We start from the raw sequence: 21,896 nt of genomic DNA on the forward strand, positions 1-21,896 counted from the left end.
ACTGGGAAGCTGCTGAGTATACGCCTCCACACAGCCGTCTCCCTACTGGGCAGGGGTCACATCCACCGCCGCCATAATGCAAGTGGCCTGGATAAATTGCCCTTATTTGGGTCTTTAAGTATTCAAATTGTCTGCCTACCCTTGGATCAGCAAGAAGCTGAGCTGCCGCTGTTCCCAGCACTGGGAAACTCTGTGGTGCATTCATCGTGGCAATGTCTCAACCAATCAGAGTCAATTTGCCAATCAATCAGCACTGCTTTTCTCGTGCAGTATAACTTGTTGTTCCTTTTGAAATTTGGCATTCTTGCATCTGTCCTGATGAGTGCAAGAAGAAAAGTTTTGACAGCATGTCTCTTTACAGCAATATTGGAAAATCTCTCCGGTGACAGAACTCTGTCAAGGAGCCAGTCCGACACAGGTCTCCAGCTCCATTCCTGCCATCTGGGGGCCATTAAAACTCTGCCGACAGTCAAACTGAATCAGAAATGCAGCGTCAGTTGGTGATAAGGAAAAGGATTTAACTGTTTCCAGACTTAGATTGTGTGAAAGGAGAACCTAACAGAACAACCCAAGAACATGTGTTGCACTACTGTTGAGTGATCCTGCCTCCCCTGGGCTACACCAGTTTCTCATCATGCAGGAGGCTAGAATATAAAGCTACCAACAAGAACTGTTCAGATGCTGAGTAATTTGAGTCGAACATCTAAACGGCACAATCAAGGTCAAGATTAATCGAATAATGGCAAAGTTTGTTATTGAGAATATCAGCAGGATGTGACTTCACCACAGAAGATTGTGGGCAACAGACATAGCTTATGCATTTATTAATTCTGCTACAAAGAGTGTTGTAGCAATGAAGACTGTCAATTAAACTAATAAAAGAGGTACCACCCTTCAGTTGTTTATATATTAGAACATTTCAAACCATTGCTAACTTTGACATTTTTGGGTTTTTTTTTATGAATCTTAAAAGGAGGGATGTCAGCACTGAGGAAGCTCCCTCAAGTTCAAGCACACATTCTCAGCATTAAGGTTCCCAGGGCAGGTACATTGTAGGTTTAGTAAAGAGTAAAAATCCATCTATGCTGTCCCCATCAAACACTCCCAGGGCAGATACTGTTTGGGTTAAGTTAGCTAAAGGTTCCCTCGACATTGTTCAATCAAGCCTTGATTGAATTGTTCAATCCATGAGCCTTCCCACCCCAAACTTAAATGGGGCAGAGACAGGAAGGCAGTGGGATCCCCACATGGCACCCTGCCACCTGATTAAGAGCACCCCCACCTCTAAACTCACATTAGGGATGGCATTAAATTCTGCCCATTGTTTAAGGGGTAGTTGCATCTTCCAAATACAGAGCTGTCACAACTCACCTGAGCCCACAATGATGTCAATTGCCTCCTTAATAGGAGCAGGTGGGGTACAGGGCCTTCTCTTCCCCCATCCCTTGTAAAAATAGTTGAGGGGGGAAACAGAGGGAGAATGTACCTTCTGGGCATATTGCTTGGTGGCCATTTTTTTCTGGTTTCACCTCCTTTTGGTCCCGATCAGCTTTGTGAAAATCAGCCCTTGGTGTCTCTTTTCTGGAAGCAAAGGAACATGCCACCACCCACCCCCCTTACCTAGTCCAATGTATACGTGACTCCAGTCTCACACTGCATTCTTAATATGGGTTTGGCAATAATCGTGACCCAGCTAGCAACACTCACATCCAGAAAACATATTTTTTAAATTGTCATCATTCTTTTAGATGTGAAAATGGTAATTAGCAGTAGTCCACAAAGGGCCAGAAGCTTCTCACTCCATTAGAGAGAGAGAATTGGTTACAAATTGCTTGAGAGGCACTACTCTATTAGGATGGGATGAGGCAAGGAGGCAGGCCTCCATGAGCTAACACAGCTGGCACAGGGCTCAAATCCATGCCATTGCTAATATTCTACACCACACTCTAGCCATCAGAGCTAATTGACCCCCAATGGCTGTGATAAAGAGCTTGAGAATGAGCTGCTGCCCACCCTAGGGGTGCACATATTACATAGGTTATGGTAAAGTTGAAATAGACCTCAAAATTGTGCAGCTCCTTTCCTCTTTCGGTTTTCTTTCTCTCCTACAACCCACCGACTTTCTGAAAAAAAACAACCACATTTGGCATCAGCAAACCACTACTTCCATGTCTTCTCCCCTACAGTCTCATGCTGCATGACCTTGGTCCTTCTCCTGGTCCATGCAAAGATCGGAAAGCATTGAGTTATTTTGAAGTGCACTGGTCTGGCAAACTTTGCAATGGATCGTAAGAACACTGAAATGTAGATATGGGAGTTGGCCATTTAGTCCTTTGACCCTGTTCTGTCAGTCAATGGCTGATCTCTGATCTAACTCCATATACCTGCCTTTGTCTCATGTCGGCACTGTATCCTGGTCCTTGATTCTACTTGGCTGTCATTGAGTGTAATGGCTATGTGCTTATATTGCCTTCAAAGTGTCTGTCTGGCAGGTCTCCTGATCCCCTGTGGATAGAGGACTGTGGTAACCTGAGCTGCAATACAGCTTTAAGAGAATGTGAACAGATTGACCACATGACTGTATTACCCAATTGCTGTGTAGCGCAGGCTACAATGTTAATCAGTAGTTTAGAAAGGGTCTGGTTGGAGAAGCACACACATGTTAGTGCTCTGTTACTTGTGTTAATAAACAGCATGTGCTTCAGCTTACATTGGCTCTGTGTCTGCAGTATCTTGTTTACCAACTCACTCACCAGCAGATAGGCGTGCAACCATGTTCACTGAACAAAGTGACCCAACAGAAGGAACATAACAACTGGTGATGAGGGAAAACACAGCCAGTGACTCCAAAGAAAGCTGCGGAAATTCAACAGAAGTAAATCAGCTGTACCTTGCAAGGCGATTGTAAGTATAGCCTTCATCATAGCTGTCAGGGTTATCTCCCTCCATTTTGCCACAGTTTGGCCATATCGAATTGTTTGATCAGTCCACCGACGATTGATCACATTATATAGAATGCCCCGCCTTCTTCTTTTTGGCCAATGACATATCAGAGGAGGAGAAGAGGCGAGCAATCCTCTGACCGGCATGTGGCAGTAAAACATATGGCCTAATTTGTAGTCTAACGACACCCAACATCCCAGATTCCAAGAGCTTTGATGAGTTGGTGAATCTTGTGAAAAGCCACCCTCAGTAACAACGCAGCATTTTAAATTCAATTCGAGGTGTTGCGCCCCTAGAGAGACAGTTGCTTGCTATGTAGCAGCCTTAAAACAACTAGAGCACTGTGAGTTTGGGATGTTGATTAATGACATGCTAAGAGACTGATTAGTATGGGGGAATTAATGAAGACGCCATTCAGAAAGGATTGTTGTCAGAAATGAATTTAGACTTCACGGCACTGGTGTTGGTGTTCGCAATGGAGAGCGCAGTCAGTGATTCAGAAGCAACCAAAGGAGCACAAAATGATGCCATTCTTCATGTCAGGAATGAAGCACTGGCTAGAAATGGTGCGAAGTGCAGGGCTCTGGGGAAAGGCAGGCAACAACCACCATTAACAGACCAGCAAAAAGCAATGGTTTAACAGAGGAAACCCACAATAATAATGGCAGAAATGAAGCCAGAAAGCCTGAAAGCGAATGACAATTTAAAATAATCAAGTGTTTCTAATGCCATCATAATGGGCACAACATGGAATAATGTAAAAGACAGATTGATTCAAAATTTTAAACAAAAAGGTAGAAATCGTGAAATCCACATAATGGAGGAACCAGAAGAAACAGAGTCAGACATTTACTCACTACACAACTTAAAAATGGGTATAACAGAGCCAATCTACATGACAGTGGAAGTCAATGGAAAACCCATCTGAATGGAGGTGGATACAGGGGCATCCACGACAGTTATAGAGGAACACACGTTCAAATATCTGAACGAAGGCGAGTGCTCACTAAATCTGGAAAATTCAGATGCTAAATTAAAGATGTATACTGGTGAAGACAAACGAGTAAGAGGTATATGTAAGGTTCCAGTACAGTATGGAAGCCAGTCTGATAATTTACCCCTGATAGTGGCAGCAAGGGAGGGTCCAACTCTACTTGGTCGGAAATGGCTTAAGGAAATAAAGTTGGAGAGAACTGAGATTTTTCAACCCAGAATGAAAGATCTGCAAGAATTATTACAGTAATATGCCTCTGCATTCAGGGAAGAGGTTGGGAAGATTCAGGGGCTGCAAGCTAAAATCCATGTGGATCCTGGAGCAACCCCCAGATATTTGAATGCGAGGCCAGTCCCCTATGCATCGCGAGAAAAAATGGATATTGAGTTAGACAGGCTGGAAAGGTTGGAAGTCTTACAACCTGTACAATTTTCCAAATGGGCATCGCCCATAGTTCCAGTACTAAAGCCTGACCAGAGTGTGTGAATAATCGGGGACTACAAGTTGACCATAAACAAAGTGGCCAGACTTGACAGGCATCCCATACCGAAATTTGATGAATTGTACTCCAAGCTTGCAGGGGGAACCACATATATGAAGCTCGACATGAGCCACGCTTAACAGCAAGTTGAGCAAGAAAAAGCCTCTTGAGATTTTGTGACTTTCAGCACACATAGTGGGTTATACCAGGTTACCCTTCAGAGTCTCATCGGCTTGTGACATTTTCCAACAGACAATGGAAAATTTACTTCAAGATCTGTCCCATGTGGTGGTTTATCTCGATGATGTCCTAGTAACAGGATTAATTGATGAAGAACAACTGGCTAACTTGGAAAGGTATTGACACATTTCTCACAAGCCAGAGTATGTTTGAAAAGAGAAAAATGTACTTTCCAAGCAAAAGAAGTGATTTACCTGGGTGATAGGGCCAACTTGCAGGGCCTTCACCCAGTAGAAGACAAGGTGAGACCTATTTGTGAGGTGCCAGCACCGAAAAACACCATTAGACACAAGACTTTCTTGGGAATGGTTAACTATTACAGCTGTTTCTCCTAAATTTGTCAACAGCATTGGCTCCATTAAACAGGATACTGAAGAGAAACCACAGGCGGACTGGGCAACAATAAGCTCCACAACAACAGACTTTTATGACAGTAAAACAGTTGCTACATTTATCGACCCTGTTAGTACATTTCAACCCAAAGAAAGAATTAATTTTAACCTGCAATACATCTCCTTACAGAGTAGGCATAGTACTCTGCCCCCGGATGGCGGATGGCTCTGAATGGCCCATTGGCTACATCTCAAGAACGCTCTGTGACAGAACAAAGATACTCGCAAATAGAGAAAGAAGGCTTATCCATTGTATTTGGCGTTAAGAAGTTCCACCAATACATCCATGGTCGCCACTTCACCATCATATCTGACCACAAGCCACTACTTGGCTTGTTTGGGGAAGATAAGACAGTACTCCCAAATCGCCTCTGCACGCATCCAAAGATGGGCATTGGTTCTAGCTGCTTATGAATATACTTTTGTCCACCAGCCAGGAAGCCAGATTGCAAATGCTGACGCGCTGAGCCGATTACCCCTAAAGACAGAAGTGTGAACATCTCAATTTCTCAAAAACTTGTCTTGCTATTAAATTTTCTGGATTCATCACCAGTACATGCCAGACAAATAAGAGAGTGGACAGACCGCAATGCAGTTTTGGCTCATGTACGGAAATCTTGCAGGGATGATCTAACGAGCCAAAATCTGGCGAAATGAAGCCCTATTTTAATAGGAGATATGAGTTCACCTGCCAGGTTGGCATCTTGCTGTGGGAAGTGAAGGGTCATTGTGCCTCTGAGAGGAAGACAGCCATTATTTACCGAATTGCATGGTGCTCACTGCGGCATCTCTAGATTGAAAATGTTGGCAGGCAGCTGCTTATGGTGGCCAGGGATGGACACTAAAATTGAAACATGGTCAAGAGCTGCATACAGTGACAACAGGTGTAGAAATTTCCCCCTTCTGCTCTATTGCATCCCTGGGAATGGCCAGAAAGGCCATGGGTCCGCCTCCACGTTGACTACATGGGGCCATCTTTGGGCACAATGTTCCTCTTGATTATCAATGCTCATTGAAAATGAATGGATGTATACGAGGTGAGATCACCCACATCTGCTGCCACCATAGACAGATTGCGTCAGTTTTGTGATACACGGATTACCAGAGATAATAGTGTCTGATAATGGAATGGCATTCACCATTCCATGGGGAATCTAGAGATTTACAAGTCTCAGTGGTATAACACATGTCAAGACCTCGCCATACCACCCTGCATCCAATGGGTTGGCCGAGAGGGCAGTCCAGACCTTCAAAGCCAGAGTGAAAAAACTGGATGGAGACTCTACAGCAACTTGATTATCATGTTTTCCACTCAGCTATAGGACTATGCCACACACAACCACCTGTATTGCCCTCACATAGTTATTAATGCAGAGATGTCTCAGGACATGTTTGAGTCTCATCAGGCTGAATTTAAGGAGGAGAGTAGAGAGAAGTCAGGAGGCCCAAAAAAACTGATATGATTACCACAGTCATGAAAGAAACATCACTGTAGGAGAAGGAGTTTTTGCAAATACCTTTGGAAATGGGTCCAAATGGCCATCAGGTGAAGTCAGTGCAGTGACAGGACCCCTTTCCTATCACATATCGGTCGAAAATCAGGTAATTAGGAGATACATCGATCACCTCAGGAAAGGGAAACAAATCTACAAGAAAAGGTATGCCAAGCATTCCGTAGAAGTCTACACCACATGTGGAAGGAACGCCTCTTGCTTTGGAAGTACCTGTAGGATCCATTGAGCATGAGAGAGTCGAAGAGGCAAACTTACAGGTTCCTACTGGGGAGCCTACTGGACAGATAACTCCTGAGAGGGAGGCCTCAGGTAAACCATCCGAAGTCATAGAACTACGATGTTCGACACGTTTCAAGAAGCCTCCAGAGAGACTGAATTTGTAAATAGTTTATTTATGTAATTAGTTAATAAATTGTAAAGGTTGTAAATTGTACTTTCAGGCAAAGGGAGAGAAATGTGGTAATCTGAGGTGTCACACACCTTTAGGAGAATGTCAGAAGATTGGCCATGTGACTGTAAGGCCCAATTGCTGCATAGCATGGGCTACAATGTTAAGGGTAGTTTAGAGTGGGGTCTGGTTGGAGAAGCACACATCATGTTAGTACTCTGTTATCTGTGTAAATAAACAGTATGTGCTTCATCTTATATTGGTCTCTGAATCTGCAGTATGTTGTTTACCAACTGAGTCACCAGTAGATAGGCGTGCAACCGTGTTTGCGAGCAAAGCAACCCAACAGAAGGAACATAACAAGGACCTCTATCTTCCTATCAACCCCTTGCACCATGTCCATCAATGCAATGTTGGAGAAGCTTAAAGCACACATTCTGCGCTGTTGCTCCACTATTCAGTGTTCTTCCTGCTTACTTGCCACACCTGCTGCAGTCAGAATGCACTGCCCCTTTTGAGAGGTGCAGGCTTAAATGTGCCAGTTTCACAAGCTTATATCCCCTGCTGAAGCTTGCAGCCACTTAGCTTACTTCATGCTGGCTGCACCCTACAATCATGGTAATAAGCAGGCAGCACAAAGTTTGTGGGCTAACTGTGCATCACCATCCTTGTTTTCAGGGATTATCCCTTCTCCCACTCTCCTTAGAATAACGCAATAGGATCTTTACTATCTATAGGAATGAGCAGATGGTGCCTCCGCTTAATATCTCCTGTGAATGAGGTGACCTGGTCAAGTCTTAGACAAAACTTGAAACCCAAAGCTTCCTGTTTAGGTAGATGCATTACCCACTAAGCCACAGCTAACAACATTCTTTGCGTTGCTGGATCTCCTTAATATATGAGAGTAGGCACTCCTCCTGACTGCTTAACATTAAAACTAACTGGCATGTTTAATCACATGTGAAGGCCTCTCCCTCCCTCTGCAATTCACAGCCTACAGTACAACTCAGGCATTACTACTGTGTTCGACACTCTACAGTCGCCGGTCTCAAATTGGCAGCTCAGTTCAACATTCCCATGCCAGTCATCACATTCTAAGTCCTTGATTTTTAACTCCACCTGTCTGATGAAAACTTGATGGTGATAGGGGGTTTAAAAATGAGGCCTGTCACTTACCCCGCATCATTCCATTTTGAGCAGGGGAACAGGGCACCAACAGGAATGCAGCATAAGTACGCAGATCAGGTCCAATGTTGTCATCTGGATCTGGCTGCAATATAAATCATATGCCCGTGTGGTGGAGGGGTGATGACTTCCCCATCAGGTCAGATCTGCTGGAAGATTCATGTCAGGTAAATGTGAAAGACACCGTTTTAGGTTGCCTTGTGGGCCAAGGTGCTTGGGCCTTCCTTTTCATGAGCTATCCCTAAATCAGAGCCAAACCCAGCCATTTCTTTGATTGCCTCCAGATTCCCAGCCCCATCTTCAACTGGCTACCTGGGAGCATTGCTACATTTGTCAAGCTGGGACCTCTTGCCGCAACATTCCCACTCCCATCCACCAGCCAGGTAGCGGATTTGGCTATGTTTGGCCAGGAATCAGAGAAAATGTATTCAGATAAGGCTCAGTCATAAAGATACCTTGGCCTTTGTCTTCAGACTCCCCTGGGTTTGCTGCTCACTCTGGTGATCATGTGCTCTATCTGACCCCAATGCACCCACTGGTTTCATTAAAATGAGAGCCAAACATTCCATGAGAGGTTTTGCAAATATCTTACTCAGGTAGAATGTCACAGCTGTTGATGCATTGCAAGTATCCATCCCCTTTTAGCATGAAGTGAAGTGAGGTGGCTCACTGGGGTGAGATCACCACTTCCTCCTGTGGTCTGTTGCTATGACAGTCCTTCCTGAGGAAGAGCGACAGCAGTAATCTGAGTACAAAAGAATCATTAGAGAACAATACCGGTCGTAGTTCTGCCCCTCTCTTTCAAACGAGCCTGTTGAAACTATCCAATATTCTAGATGAAAGGCATGGCAGGAATAACAACACTTGCCCTCAATGGAAAGATGGTGAGTAGTTTTCGACATGTTAGGTGGCTTGCAGTGTATGTGTTTTTGAAGTTAGTGCATTTGTTGAATTATATGTTCTCTCATGAACACATTTTACAGAATGGGTATGCCTCTCACTGACCTTTATCTATGTTCAGTTTAAATTAACTTGGGCGTTAACTTTCTTATGTTAAACAGACAATGTTGGTACGATTTGCAATAGTGGTGACAAAGTCACATAAATGAAAATGCATCTGTGTTTACTGAAAAGCTCTGGAAAATTGAACGGTTTCATTTTTGGGAGAAGGGTTTGGCAAGGAAAGATTTACCTAACCTTCGAAACATGATCACCACAGATCTCACGAGTAGGGGTTGCACTGCAATTTTTGTAATGGACTGAAATCACATCTTTATATAATTCTTCTTCACAATACTTCAGCAAAGCATTAACATCACACAGCACAACTCAAATGAACATGAGTACAACATTCCTTCAACTTGCAAATTTAGGGAGAAAAATTGCAGAGTACACTACATGTTCTATCCCATCGACCAATCTGTTGTCTGTTATCACTGAAATCGTCCCACCACTGTTATAAAAAGACAGGGTAAATGATTGTACCTCAAGCTGATACTCCTATTGATAACATACTTGCCTACTCAGGGCATTTCATCTTTGCATGACATCTCTATAATGGTCGACTGGGTCTTGAGCCTTGGTGCAGGAGCTGGAGGCTTCAGGTCTACTTTCTGCTACATGTGAGCAGTTGTGTCATACTCTTATTGCAAAATTACAATGGGAAGCTCTTTTGCAACATTGCTCACTGATGTGCAGTAGAACCTAACTTAAATTATAGGGCATATGCTGAAAAAGACAGACACAGCATGAAAGTATTAGTGCAAAATGCAATAACGACTGTGTATCTGTCAGACATACCTGCCTTAAGATCTCTACCAGTTTTGTTTTTACATTTTTATTTCTCATGAATAGGTGATTTCCACCGTTAAAAGTTTTATTTTGCTCCTGTGTATTTGCCAGGGGATTAAAGTTTTCTACTGGCACTGAGGCATGAAATGTAGCATGACTAATACTCATCCAGAGGTGGGGCATCGAGAGTGTGCAGTGCATCAAGAAGGCTGTCAGCCGCTTGTGCGGCTCCTTAACCCTTTACACAGGATGTGGTTGGAGCTTCTGAATGAAAAGTCTCAGAGCATGTTTGCTGCTAGTGAAATAATTAGGTAACTAAGAAGGTGCTTGCATATTCCCCCACCAGAGGAAATAGTTTCTCTGTACGTGATATGATCAGCCCACAAGCTTCTAGAGCCAAGGGAAAACAAACCAAATTTAGGCAATTTGCTCTTGTAATTTGTGAGAATGTTCCCAGGGCAGTTGCAGTAGTGGAGAGAGACTTGAGGAGTTAGAGCTGAGAATTTTAAGGGGGTGACCTGAAAGTGATATTCAGAATTGCAGTTAAGTTCATGTTGATAAATTCTCTTACATCCTGGAAAGAAAACAAGGGGCAGAATTTTACATTCCATGGGCAGGGGTGTGCCTGACCCAAGCGGGCATAAAATCGTACGAGATGACATCACGTGAGCATCCTGGTGTCATCGCTCACTCGCACGATATTTTGCTCGATCTTCATGGCCCATCCAACCTCAAGGTTGGCAGACGGGTCATTTGGCCAGGCGGCCTTTACGTTTTTGATGAAACCTCAACCAAGGGCAGGATGAAATCTCCATTAGGATATAAAATAAAATAAAATGAAACATTTAGGGACAGCATTTCTATGAGCTATACCCTCAGGTGCTTGATTGTGCTGCATGGACATATTTTTGCAGCATTTTTGTGCTTTCTTTTATTATTTGGTGGTCTGCAGCTCTGAGGGAGCAGTCTGCCTTCAGGGAGTCAGTGGAAGTGCTCACCAGCACCCACCCCACGTGATATCCGTGCCAACCTTCTTCCCACCCCCGCCGGCAGTGCTGAGATTTTCCCAGGCTGCATATAATTGGCCAGCCAGCGCAAAATTGTTGTCGGGGGCTGATCGCGTTGGGGGGCCGTTTCCTGTCCGCTCCCGGGCCCGCCAATTGCACACACCTGATGAGCGCAAAATTCAGGCCAAGCAAGCATTTTTAATGAAAGAAAATTTTCAGTAATTATGTCAGTAACAGCTGTACAGCTCTGCTGAAAGACCTTGGCCAAAATGTTTCCGTCGGCGAGTTGGGGGCGGGACCAGCTCGCCGACGCGAACATGATTCAGGATGATGGCAGGCGGAACCCCCAATGTCATTCCGCCTCATTTAAATATTCAGGAAGGCGGGCGGACAGCGCGATCAGCTATGCACCCACGGACCTGTCAATGGCCAATTGAGGCCATTGACAAGATCATGAAGCCAATTAAAGGCCTTGCCCGTCCATCCTTAAGGCTGGCGGGCAGGCCAGGAGCCCCAGCGGGCTTCTGAAAAAACATGAAACATCTTCCACTGGCGGGATGAGGTTTCATGTCTGTTTTAAAAAAAGTTTAATAAAGTTTTTGTGATATTTATTAACATGTCCCATCTCGTATGACATTGGCACATGAAGGGGACATGTTAATAATTTTTTTATTATTCTATTTTTGAGGCTTCAAACACTGTCAGTTGGGGAATCCCTCCCCCCCCGCCCCCCCCCACCCCCCACACCCCCACACAGGAAATGCATAGCGCTTCCAGTTGGGTGGCCTGCTGGGTGGTCCTTAATTGGCCCACCCACTTAAAATGGTGGCGGGGCCCGTTTTGGCATCAGCGATCGGCTGCCCGCCCACGGCTGAGCTGGTGGGGTCCGCCCACCCATCAAAGGCAAAATTCTGCCCCTTGTGTTGAATTGATTAGCCCAGAGTAACATCACTTAGATACGCAATGCCAGTTCTCTCAGGATTTACGTTCACTGCCTATAGCAGGAAAATCATATTAACACCAACGCACCCGCTATAAGCAACAGGGACTGTAATCACAGCCTTTTGTCAAGGAGCAATTTTGCTGTTATTCCTCCATCTCTTGGTGAAGTCATGGCAGTTGCTCGGATGGGTGTGTTGTCCCTGTTTTTGGAAATGCAATAGTATCACATGGCATCAGGTAGAGTTACCTTGCTGTTAGAGGTGAACAATGCCAATTTTCAGATTGCATTGGCTTCTTATGCTTCAAGTGAATTGGGCTCAAGACCGCCAAAGACCACCAATGCACCTTGGGGTCTGTCAAACTTCATCCTGATCTGGAGTAACTGCATGTCTCTGGAGACTCGCAACTGGTTTCAGGGTTTGGCAGCAACAAGACTCAATTCTGGACTTCTCAGGGCCAGATTTTAACCCTGTGTAGGTGAATGGGTTTTGAGTGAGTTGAAATAGGTCACTCTTCGTTTAAGAAATTCACATGGTACATGACCTATTCTTTGCTGAAGCTTGACCAACATGGCTAAAAACTTATCCATGTACTCGTATGTTTCCCATGGTAAATCAAGCAACACACAGTTTGATAAGAGCAGGAGTGCTATTCCATGTGACAAATAATGAACTACTATGGTTCAACACCACAAAACCTAATTGTCATTGCAGAAATAGAATTTCAGACAAATCGCTTTAATTGTTTGGTATGGAATCTGAGTGAGGTCAACCAGAGATTAATTGCCCTTCAAATTGCAAGAGCCTTGGCTAAAATATGTGCTCTTCATCCCATTTTATTTTTGTTTATTCATTCTCAGAGTGTGGGCATAACTGGCAAGACCAAGATTGGTTGACCAGCTCTAGCTGTCCTGAGAAAGTTAGGTTGAACCTTCTCCATAGATCCCTGGTAGCAGGTTTTGATGCACAAAAACTTGCTGAACCAATTTAGAGGACAGCCTGCCCTATACAGTATATGTGATTCCAGTCCCACGCCAACTCATTTGGTGGAAATGAAATGGCTGTATTTCCTCATTCAACTTGATGTTGTTGTAAATTCCAGTGAGGTAATCATTTTCTGCTTGGGCTGAGGTGCCTACACATTGTCATCAAAAACAGGAATAATTAAACTCGAAATAAACCCCAGGATGACGCTACTTTTCTCATTTTGTATTAAGCGTGGGAAATGACCATCCATATTCATTATATAGAGGGGAGTCCCAATGTAAAAAAATTCCATCACAACAAATTAATGCTCAAGAGCCTGTATTTCTCAGTCATTGTTATCTGTGTGGTTGAGTGGGAGCATCTGACCTTTTAGTATTGACTTCTACTCTTTGTCGATGCTCAGTGCTTTGGGAAATTTCTACACTTCTGACTGATTGAGATTTTAACTTCTAGCTACTGTTATGACACGTTGCCCATATCGCAAAGTGGAAACAAATTTCTGATTTAGCTCCTATGCATGTTTTATGTCTGTATGCATATTTATTTCTGTGTTTATGTGTGTCTGAATACATGTCCACCTGTGCAAATTTATGTGTCTCTGCATATATGTGTGTGTACATGCCTGTGATCGTCTCCGTAGGCATGTTGCATCTGTGCATATATATTTGCATCTTTATGTGCTCTTCTGTTTTTGTAACTGTGTGGCTGAATGGGTGTGTCTGCGAGAGACTGTGTCTATGCATGTGTGTGTGTTTATTGTGTTGCTGCTGCCTCTGTGCTTGCCTGTGTCTGTGTGCAAGTCTGTGCCTTTGTGCATATGTGGGGTGGTTAGTTATCAGCAATGTGTTTGGAGTAGATGCAGTATAACAACCTCATAGGTAACCTGATCAGCTTCATTGTGAAAAAGAGAAACATTTTAATAACTGTGTATGATAACTTGCTATCAAATAAAACATTTTCTGAATATACTTTAAGAACACTCCCTGTGGTGATAAGTGCTGTAAGCTACAGGGCTATGGGCTGGGTGCAGGAAGGTGGGATTAGAAAGGGCATCTGGGTGTCCTCGGGCTGGCATGAACAAGATGGGCAGAATGGCTTCCTTCTGTGCTGTAACTTTTCTATGGTTCTATGGTACTGTGAAGACAGATACAAAAAAGTCTCTGCCATTTCCTTGTTTCCCATTATTAATTCCCCAGTCTTATTCTCTAAATCATCAATACTTACTTCAGCTGCTCTCTTCATTTTTTATATACTTGTAGAAGTTCTTACTGTCTGTTTTTATATTTTTTTGCTAGCATACACTCCTAATCTAATTCCTTGTTATTTTTCAAATCATCCATTGCTGGTTACTAAATTTTCCCAGTCTTCTGGCCTTCCATTAATGTTTGGAGTATTATAACCCTTTTTTAATTTGATGCCACCCTTAACTTTCTTAGATAGCCACAGATGTTTCATCCTTCACATAAAGTCTTTCTTTCTCAAATCCTTGTTGAGAATTATGTCTTATCTTCTTAAATTTTTGCTACTGCTTCTCAAACATCTTACTTGTAAATCTAGTCTCCCAGGACACTTCAGTCAAATTTGTCTTCAGACATTTGTTATTGCCTTCATTTAATTTTAAGACAGTAGTTTCAGATCCAAGTTTCTCACCTTCAAACAGAATTTGAAATACTATCATGTTATGATCACTGTTCCCTAGAGGATCCTTGACTATGATATAATTAATTAATCCTGTCTCATTACACATTACCAGATCTAAAATGCCCTGTTCCCTGTTGGTTCCACCAATGTACTGTTCTAAGAAACTGACCGAAATACACTTTAAAATACATCTTTGCAAATTTGATTTTTTCCAATTTGTATGAAGGTGTAAGTCACTCAATTATTGTAGTAACCTTTCTTACAAGCCCCTATAATTTTTGGATTTATATGCTGTCCTACAATGTATCTACTATTAAGGAGTCTATGGACTATTTCCATCAGTAACTTCTTTTCTAGGCTATTCCTTGTCTCCACCCAACTGATTTTACATCTTGATCTTCCCTTCCAGGTTATTTCTCACTATTGTACACTGATCTCATCTTTTATTGATTAAGCTACAACCCCATCTTTTTTTCCTTTCTGCCAATCCTTCCAAAATGTCAAGTACCCTGGAATTTTCAGCTGGTCACCTAGCAACCACATCCCTGTAATGGCTATCAGATCAAACCTAGTCTTTTCTATTTGCACCATAGATTCATCGATCCTGTTATGAATGCTACACACATTCAGATCGACAGCTTTTAATTTTGACTGTTGCCATTTTTCCTTACTCAGAACTGATTTGCCAGTTCACACTTATGTTATATGATCTGTCCCTTTCTGTCACATTCTGGTTTTGATTACTCATATCACTGCCCTGCACTATTGACTTGCCCTTTCTCTTTAACTTTCTAAATTCTCCTCACCTGAGCAGCTCCCACCTTCCATGCTATTTTGCTTAAAATCCTATCTATGGCTCTAGTTATTCATTTTGCCAGAACACTGGTCCCTGCATGCTTCAAGTGAAGCCCATCCCAAAGGAACAGCCCTCTCTTTCCTCAGTTCTGGTGTGAGTGCCCCATGGATTGAAACCCATTACTCCTACAACAATCTTTGAGCCACCCATTCATAGGATTACACTGGATATACAGCATTCTCATCAACCAGTCCGTGCCGTTGTTAATTTTCCACTCGAGCCTCATCCCATCTTTCCTCATCTAAATCTCTCATTAACTATCTATTCCCTTCTCCCTCAAATGCTCATCTAGCTTTCCCTTAAATTCATTTATACTATTTGCTTAACCACTCCCTGTGTCAATGAATTCCACATTCTCACCACACTTTACGTAAAGAAATTTCTTCTGAATTCCCAATTGGATTTCTTGGTCACTACCTTAAATTGATGGCTTCTATTTATACCCTTCCCACAAGAGGAAACATTTTACCTGTTACTCTGTCGAAACCTTCAATAATTTTAAAGACCTCTATCAGGTCACCCGCAGTCTTTTTTCAAGGGCAAAGAAACATAACCTATCAATCCTTTCCAGATATATATATAACCATGCATTTCTGGTCCATTGCTGCAAATCTTCTTTGCACACTCTGTAGTGCCTCAAGATTCTTTTTTGTAATAAAGTGACCAAAAACGCATATGGTGCTCCAAATGCGATGCAAGCTCTGTTCCATACAGATTTAGCATAACTTCCCTACTTTACAATTCTGTCCATTTAGAAATAAAGTCTAGTGCTTTTTTTTTAATGGTCTTGCTAACCCTGGTGATTGGTATATTTGTACTCCACGATCCCTGTGTTTCTCTATCCCAGCTATACTTGCACCTTCCAGGTAATAAGTGAACTTGCTGTTCTTCTTACTAAAATGTACTACCTCACATTTATCTGTGTTAAACTCAGTTTGCCAATTATTTGTTCATTCTACATGTTTATTAATATCCTCCTGTAATTTATTGCAGTTCTCCTCAGTACTGACTATCCTGCCCCCTGCAATTAGGCATCATCCCCAAATTTAGAAATTGTGTTTTGATTTCAAAGTCCAAATTGTTAATGTAAATTGTGCACAGCAGTGGTCCCAGCACTAATCCTTTTGGAACACCACTTTCTATCTTCTGTCACTGAATAATGACCCTTTACTCACACTTCTGCTTTCTTTCTTGCAGCCAACTAGCAATCCATTCTGCCAACTGTTTCTTGATAATTTAATTTCATAGTTCCTCTTTGTCTTCCTAATTGATTTCTTAAATCTCTCTTAAATTGTTTGTATTCCCCGGATCCTGCGCTGCTCAGCTGTCCATGTACTCAATGTATGCCTCTTTCCTAACTCGCAATTGTTGCCTTTTGTTTATATTCATCCATGGAGTCTCACTGTCCTTTAGTTTCATTCCTTAGAGCAGAATATATTTTTTTCCTGCTCTCCGTTGAACAGCGTTTTAAATTTTTTAACACTGTTGTCCATTTTATTTTCCCAAGTTTTATTCTCAGCCCCTGAAAATCAGCGTTACTCCAGTCTATTATCTCAGTTTTCATCACATACATGAGCTCTATTGTCATCTTAAAGCATGTAATAGTAGGGTCACTAGATGTTCCCCTAATTTTACTTAGTTGCTCTGGTTCAATCCCCATTATTAGATCCAACAGAGAATCTTTCCTTGTTGAGCATTTTAGATATTGGGTTGCAACAGGGTCCTGTTCACATTGTATGAACCCAATTCCCTTATTTTCTTAACTACCTCATCTGTCCAATTAATATCAGGGTAATTGAAACCCCCTATGATTATTGTTCTATGCTTTTTACTCAATTCCCGAATTTACCTGTATATTTCCCCCTCCACCACCCTTCCACCATTAGGTGGCCTGTAGATGGTATCAATTAGTGTGACTGATATTTTATTATTTTTTATTTCTATTGTTCTGGTCAGAAATATCATCCTGTTTACTTTATAAATTATCACTTAAAAAAAATGGACAAACAGCTAGGCTGGAAGATTCTAAAAACAAAAAAACTGCGGATGCTGGAAATCCAAAACAAAAACAGAATTACCTGGAAAAACTCAGCAGGTCTGGCAGCATCGGCGGAGAAGAAAAGAGTCGACGTTTCGAGTCCTCATGACCCTTCGACAGAACTTGGCAAGTTCTGTCGAAGGGTCATGAGGACTCGAAACGTCGACTCTTTTCTTCTCCGCCGATGCTGCCAGACCTGCTGAGTTTTTCCAGGTAATTCTGTTTTTGTTTTGGAAGATTCTAAGCTGTTCCAATGGACAAAGGCTACCTCATCATCCTGGAATGTTACTTGTATTGTATGAATATTCTAGCCAAGCCAACACAAAGGATTTGTAAACGATAAGTCTACAAGCCAACCACGGACAGAGATAGAACTATTTGTGATTCTTAATTACCAATGTTGTGTTAATGGCCCCACTGTCAACTGCTCCAAAAGGCACAATCAGTTTCAACCAGGCGGAATAGCTCAACCCAAAATTACTTGTCACATGACCGAGGCTTGAGCTGTTTGAATTCCTTTAATTATACAGCTCTTGAATTTTATCTTCAGTCTCTGTTTGACCTCAGAAGAGAAGCAGAACTCCAGGCAAGCAGCCTGTTTGTCTCCCAACAGATAGCAGCAGAAAGAATTCTGTCCAGATGAAGTGCTGGCCCTCACCTGCACTGTGTACTACTGGAACTTTCATATCTGTGCCTATAAGACTCATTCACCTCTATGTGCCTTCTCCCATCGTGGAAGTCCTCGCTTCTGGAAAGTCAGATCATGCTGCAACAGTTTCAGCCACTAATCTCTGAAGGAATACGTCACTGGACTTATGATTCTGGACTCTGGACTCACATGAAAACATAACTCTTACTTATATTGTGGTTTTGCCCTGTCCCCCTTTCTTTCCCTTATCCCTCTTGTATTGTGTGAATGCAAAAGGGGTGAATGTTGCAAAACCCCTGGCCCACATTTTTTGTGTGTCTGTATAAAGTAAACTAACCCTCTTATTTTACTTTATCTCGAGTGTGCTATGAGGTTATTAAAAGAGGATTGGATAACTCCAAAACTGAAGGATTGGGGAACATACACTTCCACTTATAAAGGGGGAAATCATAAATCAAAAACACCTTTCTGTTTATGGACAGGTCGTGAAAGGAGAAAACTGAGCTGTTCTAAATTTATCCCTTTTCGGTGTAACACTATCTATAAGGATTCTATTTTGCCTTGCTAATAGCTGCATTCCCTTTTTTCTACTGCCATTATCTTATTCCTTTTAAATACAGTACTCTACATCCCTTTTTCGCCCTCTATATGTTCTAAAGATGTTATACCCTGCAAAGATTAATTCCCAGTCCTGATTTTTCTGTACCATGTCACAGTAATCCCTGTTATGTCTGGATCCCCCAAATGCATGATTGCCTTAAATTATGTTGTTTATTACAGATACTGTGTCAACTGCTGTGCAGACAATTTAGTTCATTTTTCATGAGATTTTGACTCGCTTTCTATTTAAACCATATTTTTGGACTCCTGTAATTCTCTTGTCATCAATGTCCTCCCATACTTTCTTTCCAATGTTCTCCTTCCCTGTTTAGTTCTCATTTAGGCTGTTTATGTTTCTTGTAGATATCCCCCCACAATACTTACTAGGTTATGGCCTTTGCCACATCCCTATTTATCCTTTCCACTAGGATGTGAGTCCCATCTCTGTTTAAGAGTACCCTATCCCACCGCTACAGTTCCTTCCTGTTCTGGAACTGGTGCCAATGTCCAAGAAAGTAAACACTGCTCTTTCCTATACCAACCTTTTATCCATGAGTTAATTCTCCTGCTCTGTCTGCTCCTATGCCAATTTGCATTTGGCTCAGACAATAATAGAGTTTATTTACTATGAGGTCCTGCTTTTTAATTTCAAGCCTAACTCCTGATACTAATACAGGACTTTCAGGCTTCTCATTGTTGGCTGCCAAGGATGCTTTCTATCACTCTAATTATAAAATTCCCAATCCTACCATATTTTTATTCTGCTCTTCCCCATCCTGGACAGCCTTCTGAGCCATGGTGCCTTGGTCTGCCTTGTAGTTGTCCTCCCTGCAGTCTTTCTCCTCCCCGCAGGTAGTGAGTACTTCGTACCTGCTGGACAGGACCAGTAATATGGGATCTTCTTCTCAAATTTTCCTAAGTCCCAGCCACCTGGCTCCCTTTTTGTCATGTCCTCCCTTTCCTGAATCTGTTTTTTACTTTGGGAGTGACTATATTTTGGATAAAACTGTTCAGAAACTCCTTGGCCTCCCTTATGTGCCAGAGTCTCTCCAACTCAACTTTGAGAAGGAGGGATTTAAGGGGGAGACATCATTAGGAAACATGTTTTCTCAGGACAGACTCAGTTACATGAAAAAACCCCTTAACACTCACCAACTAATCACCTGCCTGTTTACTTAAAGAATGTCTCTGGATTTTAGCTCTCAGGTCTCGCTGTCACCCACTCCCTCTCTCAGGCCACTCCTTGTTCTGTAGAACTGCAACTTTTCCCTTACTGCATCAAATTCCCTTACTCACCAAATTTCCTAAGTTAAGTACTCTGATGAAGATTTCAACTCTGATCTTTTTACCTTATGCCAATTAGTTTGTGGCTCAGGTAGTAATCCACAGATTGAGTCTCTATCTTTTAATTTAGCCCTGAACTGCACATAATCCCTCAGCAGAGTCTCCTTTTAGTCCTACCCATGTCATTGGTACACACGTGGACCACAACAACTGGATCCTTCCTCTTCTACTCCAAGCTCCTTTCCAGCCCCAAGGAGATGTCCTTTACCCTGACACCAGACAGGTAACAAAGTCTTTGGAACTCACTTTCTCAGCTGCAGAGAACAGTATCTATCACCTTAACTGTACTGTCCTCTATCATTACTACATTCCATTTTACTACCCCAAATTGAATGGCCCCTTATACCAAGGTGATGTGGTCAGATTACTCATCCACCCTGCAGTCCCTGCTCTTGTCTATATTGGCAACAAATGATTAATAGTAATGAGTAATCTTAAAAATTTTACACTTGACTAAGTCCTATGACCTAATTGATGTAAAGTGTAATGATTAGAAGAAAGAACTTGACTCAAAGCGCTTTATGCTCTTTTGAAATGCAGTCATTGTTGTAATGTAGGAAAGCATCACTGTCAATTAAACACATTGAGTCCCCAAATAAACGAGCACTTAATCTACTTTGGTTTTGCTGATTGAGGGTCAAATGTTGTCCAGGGCACCAGGGGCAACTCCCCCACTCTTCTTCAAAATGGAGCTGGAGAATCTCACATATTGACCTGAGAGGGCCGACAGGGCCTCATTTTAACATTTCATTGGAAAACAGACACCTCTGGCAGTGCAGCATTCCCTCAGTACTGCAGTGTTATTTCAGACTCAATTTTTAGTTCAAGTCTTTGGAGTGCGGCTTTAACTCAGATGTAGGAAAGAGGTAGTCAGGGAGAGAGGGTAGACTGCTGCTGTGTGACCAGACTTAAGCACCAGTTTCAGGCCTGAATTGAATTTCAAAGCCAAGTTAATTGGTTATTCTCTCAAACTTGGGAGACAGTTTAAGCATGGAGAGGTTAGTGCCTTAGCTAAGTAGCAATCAAAGCCTAGAAAAGGATGGTTAGCAATATTAACTGATGAATATTTAACACATGATATTCCTCCCTCTGCCATATTAGTGGAACCAGTAACCCATTTAAAATGGCAGACATTGGAATGCCAAACAAGTGCATTCAGAATTGAACTGCTAATATTGCTGATGTCATAGCACTCTAATTAACACATAAATCTTGTGCCATTGGTCATGCCACATATCTACCCTCATTGAGCATCACATCCCTGTTCCAACTGGAAAATGAGCAGACTCATGGGCTGGATTGTTAAATAGTTTGTGGTCTGGATTGGAAGTGGGCAAATCTGTCACTGTCAGCCTTCATGCTGGTTCCCCGCTATGATCGCATACCCCTGAGCCATTTTAAAAAGAGACTGGCTGTCAGTGGGGTCAACTGCCTGCTGGGAAGGCAGGGGCAGCCAATTTAGGCTAAGCATATTTAATCAAGGGGCTTATTAAGGTCCATTACCATGCCTATTGGGATTCCCAGTAAGCAATGTGAGCAAATCTCATGTCCAGGCCTATGTGCCTCAGGGTGGGAAGGTGGGAGAAACAAGATGGATTAATCAAAGGATCTCACCCCAGACCCAGACAGGCTACAGTTGTCACCAGTGGCTGTCCCCTGGAGGGGTTGCCCTTCTTGTGTCATGTCTTGGCACCTGTGGCATCTAAAAAAGAAAACTCTCTCTCTCTCCACCTTCAGATCAGCAGCTCCCACCTCAGCCTGTGGGGCTGCTGATCACTGAATGCTGGGGGACCTCCCGTTGGCCCTCCAGTCTAAGAAGTCCACCCACCATCACTGATTGGGCAGTGAGCCCACTCCCTTCAGTTGGCTTGATTATTATACATTGCATTGGATGTGTCTAAAACA

General features: G+C 42.6%; 1 protein-coding gene across 1 annotated transcript in view; it reads left to right on the forward strand.

Moving 5' to 3' along the window:
• Positions 1-8,909: 8,909 nt before the first annotated feature.
• LOC121281101 (regulator of G-protein signaling 14-like) overlaps positions 8,910-21,896 on the forward strand; it is a 112,809-nt gene continuing 99,822 nt past the window's right edge. The window contains exon 1 of the mRNA XM_041193778.1: positions 8,910-9,021. Coding sequence (XP_041049712.1) covers positions 9,011-9,021 — 11 coding nt within the window. The 5' untranslated portion in view covers positions 8,910-9,010. The remainder of the gene's footprint in view (positions 9,022-21,896) is intronic.

The sequence above is a fragment of the Carcharodon carcharias genome, chromosome 8 (genome assembly GCF_017639515.1).
Source record: "Carcharodon carcharias isolate sCarCar2 chromosome 8, sCarCar2.pri, whole genome shotgun sequence".
In the NCBI taxonomy this organism is placed as follows: domain Eukaryota; kingdom Metazoa; phylum Chordata; class Chondrichthyes; order Lamniformes; family Lamnidae; genus Carcharodon; species Carcharodon carcharias.